Source organism: Alternaria dauci, chromosome 9 (genome assembly GCF_042100115.1).
Source record: "Alternaria dauci strain A2016 chromosome 9, whole genome shotgun sequence".
Taxonomy (NCBI): domain Eukaryota; kingdom Fungi; phylum Ascomycota; class Dothideomycetes; order Pleosporales; family Pleosporaceae; genus Alternaria; species Alternaria dauci.
The window spans coordinates 1,280,239-1,296,133 of NC_091280.1; the positions used below are offsets into that span (position 1 = coordinate 1,280,239).

The window sequence follows — 15,895 nt, forward strand, 5'->3', positions numbered from 1 at the left end:
CGTACGGAAGGACCGCGTGACGCTAGATCGTGATGGTTGGTGATGTCCACTGAGTAACAATGCCATTAGCGAGCTGTCACCTGATGCTACCGCAACACTCAATGCCTCGCCATCGTTATGACTCACAGATGCTCCTTGTCCTAATAGCAACCTGGTACTGGTAGTGTCGTTTGTGGCGATAGCTTGTCGTGTCTCCGCGGCAAGAGCCTGGTCGAGCGACTCTTGCGGTACTCCCAATTTCAAAAGAGCACTAAGTATCGGTGCTTTCTTCTGCGGGTCTTGAAGTTCTGAAGTGTACTTGAAAGCAGTGCTCAGCAATCTAGGGCTTGCAGCAAGGAGCCTTTCGATGATGTCGATGTTGTCGGGGCCGCCGTTAATGGCAATTTGCAAGGCTTGACTAGCTGGCTCCTCTTCAACTCCGTAACTAAGGAGCAAATTTATGATCTCAAGTGTCTGCGAGTGTCGACTGGACTGCGAGTCAAAAGCCAGAGGTAGGGCTGCCGATGTTGACGAAGAATCGGGCCTAGTATTGCAAAGCAACCGCAGAAGAGACATGTCGACTTGCGTGACTGCCGATGACAAAGCCCTGCTATCGACCTTTGCTCCTTTTCGAACAAGTTCTATGATCAGAGCTCCATCCCGCCCAGCCGAAGTATCTGCGATTGCATCAACTAGAGCCTGATCAACGCCAGGGCCCCGTGCACCGTACTCGAGTAACAGTCCTGCAATCTCACGTCGTTCAGATGTCGAGATTGCGTCGGTACGGAAAATGAGTGGAAAGAGACAATCCAGGCTCTCCGGCGGAGGTCGAGCGTTGAGAAGAGAACGGAGGGTCCGAATATCTCTGTTAACCACTGCAAAGTGAAGGGCACCATTATTGCTCGCATCGACTGGCGCTCCAGCGCTAAGCAGGAGATCTATCAATTGAGCATCTCTCTCCTTCGTAGCTTGTGTGAGCAATGACCTGAGGGGACGACCTGTTGCGCCTTTCTTTAGCAAAGCCTCAACTACACGAAGCCTATCTGGTTGCGGAGTGTTTGTTGGCAAAACAGATAGTGCTACTGTCGCATGCTGGGGAGCGATTGGTGTCTGAAGAATAACGTCCACCAGGCCCCAGTTCGAGTTCTCTATGGCCTCTCTCAAACACTCGGCATCATTGATAGTGGTCGGTACGCCGTAGCTGACCATCATCTTCGCACCAGAAGAATCATTACTTCTGGCCAAAATGATAAGGAAGTCCGGTAGACCACGACTGTCGGGAGGCAGTCCACAGCAGAACAAGAGTTGCAGAAACTGTAGCGTTGCCTGGCGTGTAGGCAGCCTCATGGTAGTGTCCAGCGCGTGCTGGAGATTTGATTCGTTGAGAGGTATTGGTCCGGCGACTAAAGCGATAGCTATCTTGTAGGCTTGTCTTCCAATGGCCATATTTAGAGCGCTTGCTGAGTCGAAATTCGGATCAGCACCATATCCAATCAGTAGCGATATGATGGCATCTGAGCCTTGCTGAACCGCAGCGGGCAGGCATGACGAGATGATCTGAGGGCGAAGTGGCTTCGGTGCTCGCAACAAGAGCTTGACGAAGTTCAGGTCGTTCGACCGTACCGCATTCGCTAGAGCGTTGGGGAAGTTGTTCAAGTCCGCTCCATGGCGTAGTAGTAGACCTACGCTTTCTTGGTCGTTGGCAGTGAGAGCGGCTTTCAGTCCTTCGTCCAAGGTTTGTTGGTCCGCGCCGGAGCTAGCGAGGATGTTGACACCATCAGCCTTCCTGAGACTCGCAGCCTGTTGTAAGACTGTACTCCGGCGCCGCAACGCTGTGTTGGCCTGGTTGCTTGATCTTCTCTTCTTGTCAATTGTTTCGATGATGTTGACTTTTGCGCCTAGAGTGAGGAAAGCTTGGATCAGGCCGGGTCCTGTTGTTGGACTGCGAATGACGGCGGACAAAGCCTGGTCGAGCTCCTCTTGCGAGAACTGCCCTGCATCTTGTCCTTTATCCTTGTCTTTCGAACTCTTGAAGATGCTCTTCAGCTTATTCTTGCTTTCAGGGTTCTTGGCTCTCCGATCAAGTAGAATACTTCGGGCCTGCGAGATGTCCTCCTCACTGACTGACACCGCCGGCTGTGTTGGGGCCGGTAACACTGCTTGGCGCTGGTCAACCGGTATGACGCCCGCATTCCGGATAAGGTCTTTCAGGCTGACTTTTCGCTCCATGGTTGTCTCGGGGATGGTTAGAGGATCATGCCAGTTGAACTGAGGCAGCGTATTTCTAGACAGTAATCACATAAAGGCGTTGCGTAGTGCAGACACGTATAGGCTGAGGCGGAGTTACGGAAAGAGCAACGTGCTAGCTCGATCCGATTGCGACGAACTCAGGGCCGACAATACGACCGTCGTATTCTGATTCGGATCATTACGACGCGACCCTCCGAATCTCCTGCACCGCCGATAGATCTTACATGGCAACTCACCGTTCTTTCGAGTTCTGCCACGATCGTCATGTACGACCCGGACGAACAGCATTCGTGTCACTCCGCATTTTGCCACGAGTGCGGACGAGCCCTTAGAAATCTAGGAAGAGGCTATCGCACGGTCTCGAACACGGACATGCAGGTTGACATCCTGATGATCTCACACTAATGCGGACAACCCCTCCCTTCTACACCGGTCTGGGGACTCTCTTACGTTCGATGTCTGGGGAAACGGGCGATGACATCCTGCCTGCAGGTGGTAAGCGGCACACGTGAATATCAATACTCAGAAATCTCATTGTGGTGCTGCTTGATGACTGCGGCGTGGTTGGGCGACGGCCACGACTGTTTCAGCGTGATGGCAGACGAACTGTATGTTTCTTACCCACTTCGGCCCGCCAACTCCTTACCCGCGTTTCAGGCTTTGTGGCAGGTCCTGCAGGTACCCAGGTACCGTTTCAGCATCATCGTCTACCTTACCTCGATCAGATGTCCCTGTAGCCACGCCGCAGTATCAGGGTGCGCTTGTGGTCCTTTTCAGGCGCGTCACCACGAAGCTAGCGTTTCTCTTGCCTGAGGCTCAATAACAGAGAATCGTGGCACGTCACACCACGGATTTTGAACATGTTGCAATCACATCCACCCTATCTGCCGTTGGTTGGGTTACCAGATCTTCAGAGTGTTTTTGACAACTTGGCAGGCGCCGGTGGATCCACGGGCTGCCCGTCTGTGCGAACGTTGCAACCGCTCTTTTACCGCAAGGCCGGATTGCTCGTTTCAACTGCCCGTCAACCATTCTGACTCGCGACACATGTCCTTACGCGAGACCTCCCGCCTTACAGCACGGCAACTACAATCGTCAATCCATGACCCAACGTGACCCAATCCTGCCGAAACACCAACATCAACCTAAGGAGCATGTCAAACGCTGGAACACCTGGTCACCCGCATTCGTAATCTAAATCCATGTAGAGGCTACCAGAGTAATCCCGAGAAAAGAGAGCCAAAGATTGTATATATATGTCGAGACCTCTTCATGTTGACCGAACTATAGCAAGCACAATCATTCTGCTAATATTAAGGGACTCTTTTTTCTTTCTCATTCTCCACTCTTTTCTCCGGGCTCTGGTAGCTCTACATTCGTTCATATTCGCGTTAATCTTCAAACTCAACGTCTTCTTTTCTATCCACAGGTTCAGGATATACAAAAGTCTATCAATTCTCAAAAGCATTCGTTATCAGCAAGCCATCACGATGCGCACTTCAATCTTCTTCACAGCCATCGCGCTCATCCCCTTCGCCATGTCCGCACCGTCCCGTCGCCCACCATTCTATCCTCGTCAGAAGTCTGACAACGGCACTGCCAACACAACTACCCCCGACAGGCCCACGGAACCCCCGGCTCCCCTTTGCGACCTCAGTGTCGTCCAACAGCCCCCCTCGAGCTTGCCGCCGCCAACAGCCGACATGTCCCTTGTCCTCATTGCCCTTGGCCAAGGCACGCAAAACTACACCTGCAGCAACGCAACGGCTATCCCTTCCTCTATTGGCGCAGTGGCTCAACTCTTCAATGCATCCTGCGAACTCTCTTCCAACCCTACCGCCGGCACCGCATCTCTAGGCTCCATCGAAGAGACTGCATCTATTGGCGCACACTTTTTCCTCGACAACACTACGCCTGATTTCGACATTCCTGGCCTCGGTAACACGGTGGCCAAGAAGATTGATGATGTGCCTGCGCCCGATGACGCGATCAAGAATGTAAAATGGTTGAGGCTCGAGGCACAAACAGGCTCGAGCAGCGATGTCAAGATGGTGTACCGTCTTAATACTGTCGGTGGAATAGCCCCAGCTTCTTGTGCTGGTATGGCTCCTGGAGAAGTGGCTACTGTTGAGTATGAAGCGCAGTACTGGATTTACACTTAGAGCTCCACGTCTCTATGCCCAAGCAGGCCAAGGAGCTGAGCTCTTTTGCTGCCTTTGGAAATGGATCACCATAGACGAGCGGTGTCATGTTTTGTTTTGTTAGCATGACTGTTTAGATGACATACTGTATTATTTCTTTCTTCTCTAGTTCTTTATACTCACGTTATCTTGGATGCGGACAGGCTGATTTCATGATCATGTATGATAGGAGACCAGCTCAATAGACACTGTTGTATCATGAAATTTTCCACCAATTTGACTTTCCGAGCTACTTAAAACCCATCACCACTAAGCTTGGGAGTAGATGAAGCCCAACTGGTCAACCTCGTCGCCCGAACGACCAAGGAAGCCAACAATACCCCGACCAGTTCCAGCGGTTCTCGTCACACAGTCGCTCGTCTTGACACCAGCAGATATTGTCTTCCCAGCGCTGGTGGTAAACTGCGCATAGAAGATTCTGGTCTTACCGTTCTTCTGACCCTGACACAGCTGCGCAGAAGTAAGTGTCTCTCCAGTGGCCAAAGTCAAGGTAGTCGCCGTGCCACCAGTCCCACCATGCGAAAGCGTCTGTCCAGAAGCCAGAGTCACGGAAACTGCATCCACGCGCTCCGCACCACGGAGTGTGACGGAAAAGACTTTTGGGCTGGTGACACTAGTGACGGTGTTCAGATCATTGTACCACGTACCTTCTTCGCCACCAAAGACATCAGAGACCGCGACGCGGTCGACCAGACTCCAAGCAAAGTCCACGAGCACTCCATTGTGGTCACTAAGAATATCACCGTTCTCTTGCAGAAACATGTGACCCGCGTAGTCGAATTTCTTTGCCGTAAGTGTCAAAACAGAAGATCCGCGGTACCAGGTTTTGTCGACGATTTCGCACGTGTTGGTCGTGGATGGGTTCGAGCAGAGCAGAGCCTCGGCGCCTTTCGCGGGCGGGACACCGTTGCGGACAAGCTGCAGCCAAACGTCTGTCATACCATTCTCGGTCTTGAAGACGCCAGGGATATCGTCAGTGCGTGTGTACCGCGAGTTCGAGTCGCCGAAGATGACCACTGCATTGCCGACTGAGTTGGTTTTGATATAGTCGGATACCTGGCGGAGGTTGGCTGCGCGGGCCTTGTTGTCCGCGGCGGTGGTACTGGGGCAAGATCAATGGGCGGTCTAAAGGTATAGGGGAGCAAAGAAGACTTACCCGGCGTCGGCGTGTAGATTATACATATCCACTACTGCGCCTTCAGCGAGCTTAACGCGCATAAAGGTGAAGCCCTTTGGTGTGAGACAGTCTGCGCTACTGTTCACGGAGTGCTCGTTAGTACCATACTTGTGATAGTTTGTCTTTCGCGTTCACTGAGATTTGACTTACTCAAAAGTACTGCATGTGTTCCACTTGATCCTCTGGAAATTTGTGAAAGGATAGTTGCTCAGGGCGTTCAAGCCGCTACCAAAGGGCACTCCTCCGCTTGTAGCGGTCCTGTAGGGATGGTCGTCATTGGCATAGAGCGTAGCATGGTAGTTGAAGTCCTCTTGAACGTTGATGACAGAGATGTCATATTTAGAGAATAGCTGGCCAATACGGGCGGTGTTGGTCTCCTTGTCCCCGGGAACATCGTTGCCGTTTAGAAGAGCGGGTAGACCAGCGACATTGAATGTAAGGGTATTGAACGTTCCAGAGGTTTGGGCGATGGTTAGAGGAAGTAGCGTGGAAAGAGCACAAACGGATGTTAGAAAGGAATGCATCTTGACTTGTGGTAAGAACTTATCAACTTGATGGTGCAGTCTTTGTGTCAGTATACCTCTACTCTTATGTATACAAAGACCTTGATGTGTAACGCTGTAACGCGCAGGTGTGGTGCTAGATAGGTTAGGTTACCTTGGACGTCATGGCGAATGGTAGGTCAGAGGGGTAGCATGTGTATTTACATGCTGCGCAGTACACACATTGCTACATGTACTGATCTCGGAGGTTTGCCGTTGCAGGAAGGACCAATAGATTGCAGGTCTCGTGTTGGTTAGTATGTCCGAAATAAGTACGAAATCAGCCGGGATCCCTGCGCACGTGTGATGAAGACAGACGTTTGGTGGCAAGTTACTCGAGTCTGTTCGAGGAAAATCAAGAGCGTAGGGGACTATTATAAAACGTGTCTGATTGCTGCGGTACGTTTGGCACGATGTTGCTGCACGCAGTTATAGCTTTGCTGCACCGCGAATCTTGACCCATAATCCTTCCACTTTGAGTAGCGGCTTGCCCTGTCGATCCCTCATCGTAGCTTTCATCCTCATCTTGGTGACTTTATCTTCAAGTACCTCTGTTTCTATGCCGACAACACCGGGGCAAAGCACCGGCGCCAGAAGTTTCACATCCATTGTTGCCGTCGCTAATCGGCCCCTGAGAACCTCCTGTGCGGACTTGCCGTCATGGAGCTGTAGCCTCCAGTAGTCTTCTCCAACTTTCATGAAGCCAAGGCCGGTTTCAAGCACTGCATTGGCGACAACGATGTGCAGCATTGCTTCATCCATGAGCGTCAATAGTGCGCCTCCGTGACATATGCCTGGGAAACCATTCAATCCAGTACCGTATTTGATCAGAGATATGGACTTGGTGACTTTGGCACCAGGCGCAGGCTTCTCGTAGAGCTCTAGCCAGTGTCGGACGCCATTGTTGGCGCGCATCGTGTCGCGGCAAAATCGGTCTGTATCTTCACCTGGTTCGGTGCCTCGCTGGCGGTCGCAAGCAATCCAGTTCGGGGAAGAGAGGTACGGTGTGGCCCAGGTTAGGGGCGCAAAAGCTTCGAGATGTTCAGATGTTGCCGTCATGGTGGGAAGACGATGGCTAATGCGCGGTGTTGGCAACGATCCAGACGCAGCGCTGTCTTTGTCTTTGTCCTCAACTTCATCTTTGTTCTGGTCTTGATAAAGTGTGCGATTAGTATTCGACCAAGTGCTGATGGGCGTCTTTCTGTAACGGGTATGTTGCTGATGATGGCTTTCACGTCATGGCGGCTAGTGAGATTGTGGCGAGCAGAAGGGTTGCCAGATTAGCACGAGGTGTCAGTCACCAAGGTATGCATGGTTAGTCATGCTGATACCAAACTTTGGCTTCTGTGCGACATCGGGTAACAAAGAAGTGTGGGGTTGCGCGAGCGCCCTCGGCTTGGGAACGGCGCCAAGGCCCAAAGACCGGAAGCGCAGGTGCGGCGAGGAAAAAAATTGTTTATCATGCTGCCCCTTCCCCACTAGACGCGCTCCTACTTCCAATAACCATGAACCCAAACGCAGTCACCGGCTGGGACAACAATCCCGCGACGACGTTACGAAGACGACGACGCCCACACTGACCACATCGCCGCCAGAGTAGATGGACTGCTGCTGCACCTAGAGCCCAACGGCCATACTATTACTCCTTCTTCCTCTTCTTCTTCTTATACGATACCCCCCTCTTTGGTGAAGCCTGCGAAAACTCTCAGGGTATGTCATTGCCGCCCTTTCCTTACCCCACTCACCGTCCCTATGATGATCTCGTCATATTATAAAGATGTTAGACTTGCGATTCCTCATGAGCGCACAACGACTTCCTGAGAGACCACCCCACTTACGAATATTCCGCGTCGTCCGGCTTGTTACCGCAAACTGACGCGTCTTATTAGCATACAAACCTTGGTTCCCGCTCCTGAGCCCCTCACCCCCCTCCATCACGTCGACATGTGCGGTATCATCGCTGTGATCCACGGCGATCCCAAGTCGCAATCGGCTTCGGTCGAGGTGCATGACGCCCTCTACCTCCTCCAACATCGCGGCCAGGATGCTGCCGGAATCGTCAGTTGCAGTGCCGGTGGTCGCTTCCACCAGTGCAAGGGCAACGGCATGGCCTCCAAAGTCTTCCAAGACGGCGCCCGCGTGTCTGACCTTCCCGGCTTCATGGGCCTTGGCCACCTGCGATATCCCACCGCCGGTAGCAGCGCAAACGCTGAAGCTCAGCCCTTCTACGTCAACAGCCCGTACGGTATCTGCATGACGCACAACGGCAACCTCATCAACGCCCCCGCGCTGCGCCAGCGACTTGACCACGAGGCTCACAGGCACATCAACACCGAGAGTGACAGCGAGCTCATGCTCAACATCTTCGCCGATGAGCTCAACGAGACAGGCAAGGCGCGTATCAACGCCGATGATTGCTTCAAGGCCTTGGAGAGGATGTACAAGCTGTGTACTGGTGGATGGGCCTGCACTGCCATGCTTGCTGGTACGTCAATGAGATGCCCGACACCATGACCGTATAGGCACTGACAATCGACTCAGGTTTCGGTCTCATCGGTTTCCGCGACCCCTACGGTATCCGCCCCATGGTACTAGGCTCTCGCAAGTCGCAAGACGGCAAGAGCATGGACTACATGATGGCATCCGAGAGCGTAGCGCTGGTTCAGTGTGGCTACAAGGACTTTTTCGACATCCTTCCCGGCCAGGCCGTCATCATCGAGAAGGGCAAGGAGCCCGTCTTCAGGCAGGTCGCCAAGCAGGAAGCCTACACCCCGGATATCTTCGAGTACGTTTACTTCGCCCGTCCCGACTCCGTCATCGATGGTATCGACGTAGATGAGAGTCGACGCAACATGGGATTCACCCTTGCCGAGACAATCAAGAAGCAGTTGGGACCCAAGACCATGGCCGAGATCGACGTCGTTATGCCGATTCCTGAGACTTCCATCACTTCTGCTCTCTGTGTTGCCGAGGCTCTTGAGAAGCCATACGTACAAGGATTCGTCAAGAACCGTTATATCTTCCGCACGTTCATCATGCCATCGCAACAACTGCGACAGAAGGGCGTCCGAGCGAAGCTGAATCCTATGAAGAAGAAGTTCGAAGGCAAGAACGTGCTGCTGGTAGACGACTCTATTGTCAGGGGTACTACCTCGCGCGAAATTGTTCTGATGGCGAGGGAAGCGGGTGCCAAGAAGGTTTACTTCACCTCCTGTGCGCCGCCCATCACCAACGCCCATATCTATGGCATCGATCTGGCCTCATCCTCGGAGCTCATTGCTCACCACCGCGACTCAGCAGCGATTGCCAAGCACATCGGTGCTGATGATGTCGTTTACCAGAACCTCGAGGACCTAGAGAGTGCTTGTGCACGCCTCTCCCCTCGGGATCCTGCGAACCAAAAGTTCGAAGTTGGCGTCTTCTGCGGGAAATACGTTACCCCTGTTGACGCTGACTACTTCGAGCATCTTGAGAGAATACGTGGGGAGAGCCGTAAACAAAAGGTCATGGAGAAGGCACGCGAGGCTGTCGTACATGGCACGGCCAATCCTCAGCAGGTGCGCATGGCTGCCAAAGGTGTTGTAAGTTGTAAACCTGAGGTCATCACTTGAGAAGACCCACTGTGACTAACGCAAACTACAATAGGAGGTCGACCAACATGGCAACGTCATTCCATCGGATGGAAATGGTGAGCCCGATTGGCAGCCCACCAACGGGGTCAGCCAGACTTCCACGAGCGATGCCCTGGCTAACGGTAACGGGGAAGAGCGACGCGTTACCAGTAGCCAGGATATCAGCTTACACAACATGAATGATTTCAACTGAGCAGCTGCTCAAGAGTACGAGCGCATATTTATGCCTCTACAAGTACATACGGGATTTTTTTTGGCTATAGACGACGATGATGATGATACACACATACCATTGAAAAGTTACGAAAGACATGACCAGGATACAGCAGAGGATTGCTGAGGCTCAGGGAGGGTTTTGTGATCTCACAGGATTTTCTGATCTAGACTCTGAGCCTGTGGCCTCAGAGCTGCATCTATGCCGAGATGGAGCATGCTTTATTGCTTATGCTCTCTTGCTTTAGGATATCAATCCAACAGTCGTTTGCACAAGCCTTTTGGCCAGGCATGTCAGCCGGGTCCTTCCGTCTCATTGGTGCATATGCTCGTGTCATTCTTGCACCAACACAGTGTAGTATCCGTGCACGTTTTCTTACCGGCTGCATTGCATTGCAGTTTGCACATGCGCGTGGTGTCTCAAAAAGACACTGCACATTACGTATTGACCTTGGAACCTCTTAGCCACGCGCACAAGGTCACAATCTTACAACTTCAGCAAAGGACTCGAGCAGATGACGGATGGCTTCTTACAGGCAACACTCAACCTAACACCGAGATGACGTGTATGATCATTCCGCCCAAAACTAGGTTTTCATCTTACAAACAACCCCACTCAACCACGGTACTCCAACGTGTCTATCCTCTAGAGTGGAGAACTTCCCTGCGGGCCGGATTCTGCAGCAGCGGCCCGAGAGTCGCCATGTTCCTGTTGTCAGCCACATCGACAAAGACCGCTTCTGTCGAACTATACACTAACGACTCTTTGAGCCAGTAGATGCCATGTTGCCACACTCAGCAATCACACTAGTGGTCATTCTGCTTATAACTTTAAAGCCACGGCGTCAGGTGCGCGAGCAAGCTTCCTCATACAATCATCGAACTCCACCTTTCTATATGTCATCCCACGACGAGGCATACTCTGGTCGAGTCCAGCCAGTCAAAGACCAAGCCCATCAGATATGATGATGAACCAACTTCGTATCCTTTACACCGCAACAAGCCACGATAAGCTGTATCGGAAGCCTCAAATGCGGGGAGACAGCAGAGTAGACCGAGGACTCCTGAGAATGAGCATATAAAGACTCCAAAGAAGGACCTGATTGTAGAAACAACCAAGACAGCAGCTTCTACCACATCACTATTCTCAACATCTTCAATCCCACCAAAACAACTTCTCGACTCCAATCTTCAAGATGCAGTTCACTTCCACCATCGTTGCCGCCATCATGGCCTCAGTTTCCGTTGCTCAAATCCAGCTTGAGAACGTAGCCTCATGTATGCCTCCTTCGTACCAAGGCAGATTGCGCATCTACTAACATCCACTCTCCAGTCGAGACCTACGCCAACGCTGACTGTGCGCCCCCCGCCAACCAAGTCCAGAACATCAACAGCAACACATGCACGTTCTTGCCCCAGCTGAGTGCCCGCATCTACTACTTGGAGAAGACTCGTGCCAACTGCCGCCGTAAGTCCTCCTGCGAGAAGAACCAGGCTAGGTTTTGTAACCACTGCTAACAAATCTGATTACTAAAGTCGAATTCTACACCGCCGGTGACTGCAGTGGTACACCAACTGATGTCATTACCACCGTCCCCAGCGGCTGCATTGATGTGTCGACAAAGTTCTCGTACAAAGCCATCTGCTCTTAAGCAGATCATGAGGTCTTCGTGGACTGCTAAAGCTTATTTGGGAAAGAGAGACGGGATGACGGCTAAGATTAGAGGAGAAGTAGCTGGCAACAGCAAGTAAGAATGGGAGGATATATCAGAATAACGGTCTTTACAACACTTGTTTGATTCACCTTTTCTAGATCCGGTTTAGTCTGTCTGCTGTATCCAACATATAGTGCAGACTAGACTGTATTTGAATATATTGAATCACTCTTATAGATATTATTGGCTCGAGAAGTCGCGATGTCTTAGTCGCGATGACATTTAGACTTACGTGACACCAGTGGATCAACTTCGCAACGCCCGAGGCATATTCTTGCTAAAAACGAAACCGCCATGTATCTTGCTCATGATGTATCTCTGCTCATAGCAAAGGCTATATGGCGTTCTTGGTATTTCTTGGAGTGAAACATATGACCGCAGGAATCTGCTCTTAGAGTCTCTGGAGGTCGGTTTGCTATGTCTAGCAAGTGCTTACCGCAATGAACCACGCTGGTCGTTTGATGTGTCGTGAGAACGCCGTTTCCAAGCTACATATACTACCACCCAAGGATTAGGTGAGAGCAAGTCCCTACGATACCTGGAGACAAGCATTGGTCGCAGTCAAGACAACCGAGTGTGTCTTGGAGGTACTAAGAAATCTTGCAAGCCGACAGACTGACGTGTGGCAGTGTATAATGTTGCACTTGGAAAGCAAGGCTGTAAACCACCTCCGAAAACCCTTCCAAAGTCAAGACTTGTTCATATCAGTTCCAATTTTACTCTTACCGAGCATCATACAGCAACCCTTCCCATAGCTTTTACGCATCCCATAATTATAAATTAAAACTGAATTTGCTGAATGATGACAACAGCACGACTAAATACAATGAGTTGCAGGCAAAGAGATGAATTGTGGTCAACCCAAAGAGGTGTTGCACATCGATAACGATAATTCCACAATCTAGACCTACTGGAAGCGTATTAGCAACGCGTGGATCAGAATTTTCTACATCTCACCGATAAGATCAGCTCCAACGTTGCTGAGGTCATCCAAGTAGCCATATGTGTTGGTTGCCACGCTTCCAAGCAACGTCGACCTCTATATCCATCACAATATCCTCTCATGCTATAGCCAAATCCGTAGATACTCTGTCTCGAAGAAGAATTTCAAGCAGATGATCTCGTGTCACGGGGACCTCCGTGCATGGTTTCGTGGGTTAAGCGTCGGGTTTGTCATGAGCGGCGATCGATCGCGCTTACTGCGTCAACGCCCGTACGACCATCATGTGTGCATGCTGAACCTCTCGGAAACACTGATGTCCCAAGAAGGACTTGACATTCAAGGCCTTCAGCCAAGGTTCACCAAAAAAAGTATGAACACCCTCACAAAGTGTGAGCTCCTACTCGTGCTCACCGGTCGTGACCCTGGAAGTGTTAGCAGTTTTATTGTCCCCGCCATCTGTTGTGGCAAGAGAAATTACTTTGGATTCATCAGAACAAGCTAGTATGGGCGACTCAGATGAGTATAAAGTCGTCCAGGAACGCACCTTGGAAGAACACGCCTTCAGATAAACCTCTTTCCCAAACAACCCAACAACCAACAATCCTAAGACAGTCTCAAATCTATTTCAAGATGCAGCTCACTCTTGCTCTCCTCTCCAGCCTCGCCTTTGCAACCGGCGCCCTCGCTGTCGAGAATCCCCTATCCTTTACGACCTGGGCATGCAACAATTGCGCCTCTCCAGCCGACACCGTCAATGGCCCTTGTGCCAGAACCGATCACCAGATCAGGCAAAGCGAAGTTTGCATCACTAACCCCCCCTTGACCAACCAAGGCAGTCTTGTGGTAGACTTTGCCAAACCCGGATGCACGCGTAAGTAATCACTCGTCTTTGGATACTTTTTGAATACCATGCTATTCGTATCGTGGCACGTCGTCATAGCTGACCCTCGGCATAGTCTTCCTTTACAGCAACCCCAGGTGCGAGGGTAGCGGTGATCAAACATTCGGCTTCGTGGGCCAGAACGTCTGCAGACCTATTGTCTTCAGCGCTCGCGCTGCGTACAAGGTCATCTGCTCCTAAGGGATCATGACGGGTTCGTGAGCCTATGGAGAGACAATCGGATAGAAGGTAGACGGTGCCGGCAACGGCAGATGGAGGAGACATTTGGAATACAGTCGTTACTGGATTCATACATCGTTTTTCAGATTTCAGCGGAATGGCACTACTCGGTGTTAGTTCAACACATAACCTGAGTGGGATCTCCGCGCACTCGCTCTATTGGATTCTACTCTACCAAAATATATCATGTTTAAACAGGGTATGCTTACGCGTTATTTGCTCACGAGCTGCATCGATTGCAAACGTCAGCGTACTCACAGTCCAATATGCAACACGCGCATGTCATGTCCATTCAACCTAACATACACGAAGGATTAGCTTTGTTCACATGTATGCTGATGTATCGTGCCTGCGAAAGTCTTGTGCAGATCCAGAAAGGGCCGCTAGATGGAACCAACGACAAGGGAATCGATGAAGAAGAAGGGTTGCGGAGCTATGATTGATCGCTACCCTAGGCAGGCAGAACTCATCAGCCCAGTACCAGTGAAGTGGCTATCCCGTGATACAAGAACCTGAAGTGACCATCATCACTACGAACCTCCACCGACCTCTACCAAGATCTTGACCTGGTTGTCCTTGTCGTTAATCAGACTCTTGAAGCCCTTCTCTTCGACCTCGGTCAAGCCGATTCTCTGTGTGATCATCTCTTTCGGATCTATGTCCCCTCTGCTGAGCGCATCTATGACTTCCCGAAAGTCACCAATCTCATAAGTTGCGATGCCCATATATGTCCGCTCCTTGAAGTTGAAGTCGTTGGTGAAGATAGTGCACGGCTTTTCCCATATGGCGATATTCACGATACATCCCCGGGCACGGGTAGCGTGGACAGCTTGATTGAGAGCCGCCTGGACGCCGGCACAATCGTAGGTTACGTGCACGCCTTTGCCTCCAGTGAGTTCGCGACAGCGTTTTGCAAGGTCTTCTTTGGCTGGGTCGACGATGTAGTGCGCTCCGAATTTCTTTGCGAACTCTTGCCTCTTTCTGCTTACTTCAGAAACAATGATTCGATCGCATCCCTTCGCCTTCAGTGCTAGTATCGTTGAGATACCGATAGGCCCACCGCCCAAGACCAATGCAACATCGCCTTTCTTGAAGGGACTGATCTTGACGGCGTGCCAACCAACAGCAAGAGGCTCGACGAGTGCGCCAATCTCGAGTGGCACATTGTCAGGGAGGTGATAAAGAGTCGAAGTTGGGACAACAATGTGGTCTGCAAGACCGCCGCCCCAACCCGAAAGGCCGATGAAGCCATTAGACCAACAGCAGTTCTGTAGGCCTTCTTCGCATGCGCCGCAGGTGTCATCGTAGATAATCGGCTGAATGACCACCCTGTCGCCAGGCTTGTAGTCAGTTACGCCATCGCCAACTTCTTCCACCGTGCCGCTGAACTCATGCCCGAAGGTCAGTGGAACTGTTTCGCCGGTGATTGGATGGGGCGTAGTAGGGCAGAGGTTCGCGCCACCTAGGTACTCAGTTGTGGACCATATGTTCGTCATTCATGTACGTACCCAGATACTCGTGGAGGTATAAAACAACGTCAGTCTCGCTGTTTCAGCTTTCGTATCTGGAGCCATACCTGTTCCGCAGATCCCCACCCAAGCTGGTTTTACTTTGACCTGTCCTGCTTTGACTTGCGGTATCGGAACTTTCTCATATCGCAGGTCGTTCTGGCCGTGGAATCGAAGCGCATTCATGGTACTTTCAGCTGTCGGGGACGCCATCATGTTGCAAGTCGTGCAGTAATCTCAGAAGGGTCAAATTCAGGGTGACCCCAGGATGATGGAAGAGAGGCTGAAGAGATGGAGAAGTACTAGAACGTGGCGCGGCGGTATCGCTCGTGCCATGGTCGACAAACTGACCTCGCGCTCGTTCTCCCGGATTCCGCCAGTCCCTCACCTTCCGCTCACCTTCTACTGGCAAAGCGCTCCTTCCTGCGCGCTCGCCTGAAGCACGGAATGCCCAAACGGGTAAACCTCTGGCCAATCACCCCGCATTGACAGATGCGGGGTACCGGGTAGGGAGCAATTGAGACGCAGGCTTGAAAGCGCAGCATGTTCTACCGTGGAATAGGGAGTTTGAAAAAGCAGACATACAGCATACATCACATCGACTTGTGCACATGC

At 51.5% G+C, this 15,895-nt stretch overlaps 8 protein-coding genes across 8 annotated transcripts; 4 read left to right on the forward strand and 4 right to left on the reverse strand.

The window, feature by feature from the left end:
• Positions 1 to 22: 22 nt before the first annotated feature.
• ACET3X_009112 (uncharacterized protein) lies at positions 23 to 2,208 on the reverse strand (the record flags this gene model as incomplete). The annotated part of the gene is made up of 2 exons (XM_069455271.1): positions 23 to 49; positions 127 to 2,208. The coding sequence occupies 2 exons, from the start codon at positions 2,206 to 2,208 to the stop codon at positions 23 to 25; spliced, it is 2,109 nt and encodes a 702-aa protein (XP_069303189.1).
• Positions 2,209 to 3,719: 1,511 nt separating this feature from the next.
• On the forward strand, positions 3,720 to 4,391 carry ACET3X_009113 (uncharacterized protein; the record flags this gene model as incomplete). The annotated part of the gene is made up of 1 exon (XM_069455272.1): positions 3,720 to 4,391. One exon carries the CDS (start codon positions 3,720 to 3,722, stop codon positions 4,389 to 4,391), a length of 672 nt encoding a protein of 223 aa, XP_069303190.1.
• Positions 4,392 to 4,679: 288 nt separating this feature from the next.
• Positions 4,680 to 6,131, reverse strand: ACET3X_009114 (uncharacterized protein; the record flags this gene model as incomplete). The annotated part of the gene is made up of 3 exons (XM_069455273.1): positions 4,680 to 5,532; positions 5,587 to 5,685; positions 5,758 to 6,131. 3 exons carry the CDS (start codon positions 6,129 to 6,131, stop codon positions 4,680 to 4,682), a joined length of 1,326 nt encoding a protein of 441 aa, XP_069303191.1.
• Positions 6,132 to 6,578: 447 nt separating this feature from the next.
• On the reverse strand, positions 6,579 to 7,208 carry ACET3X_009115 (uncharacterized protein; the record flags this gene model as incomplete). The annotated part of the gene is made up of 1 exon (XM_069455274.1): positions 6,579 to 7,208. The coding sequence occupies one exon, from the start codon at positions 7,206 to 7,208 to the stop codon at positions 6,579 to 6,581; it is 630 nt and encodes a 209-aa protein (XP_069303192.1).
• Positions 7,209 to 7,654: 446 nt separating this feature from the next.
• On the forward strand, positions 7,655 to 9,974 carry ACET3X_009116 (uncharacterized protein; the record flags this gene model as incomplete). The annotated part of the gene is made up of 5 exons (XM_069455275.1): positions 7,655 to 7,701; positions 7,842 to 7,859; positions 8,039 to 8,634; positions 8,691 to 9,730; positions 9,795 to 9,974. 5 exons carry the CDS (start codon positions 7,655 to 7,657, stop codon positions 9,972 to 9,974), a joined length of 1,881 nt encoding a protein of 626 aa, XP_069303193.1.
• A 1,216-nt stretch (positions 9,975 to 11,190) lies between these two features.
• Positions 11,191 to 11,646, forward strand: ACET3X_009117 (uncharacterized protein; the record flags this gene model as incomplete). The annotated part of the gene is made up of 3 exons (XM_069455276.1): positions 11,191 to 11,272; positions 11,328 to 11,462; positions 11,531 to 11,646. 3 exons carry the CDS (start codon positions 11,191 to 11,193, stop codon positions 11,644 to 11,646), a joined length of 333 nt encoding a protein of 110 aa, XP_069303194.1.
• Positions 11,647 to 13,282: 1,636 nt separating this feature from the next.
• Positions 13,283 to 13,733, forward strand: ACET3X_009118 (uncharacterized protein; the record flags this gene model as incomplete). Its single annotated transcript, XM_069455277.1, has 2 exons — positions 13,283 to 13,523; positions 13,609 to 13,733. 2 exons carry the CDS (start codon positions 13,283 to 13,285, stop codon positions 13,731 to 13,733), a joined length of 366 nt encoding a protein of 121 aa, XP_069303195.1.
• A 569-nt stretch (positions 13,734 to 14,302) lies between these two features.
• On the reverse strand, positions 14,303 to 15,496 carry ACET3X_009119 (uncharacterized protein; the record flags this gene model as incomplete). Its single annotated transcript, XM_069455278.1, has 2 exons — positions 14,303 to 15,234; positions 15,349 to 15,496. 2 exons carry the CDS (start codon positions 15,494 to 15,496, stop codon positions 14,303 to 14,305), a joined length of 1,080 nt encoding a protein of 359 aa, XP_069303196.1.
• Positions 15,497 to 15,895: the final 399 nt, after the last annotated feature.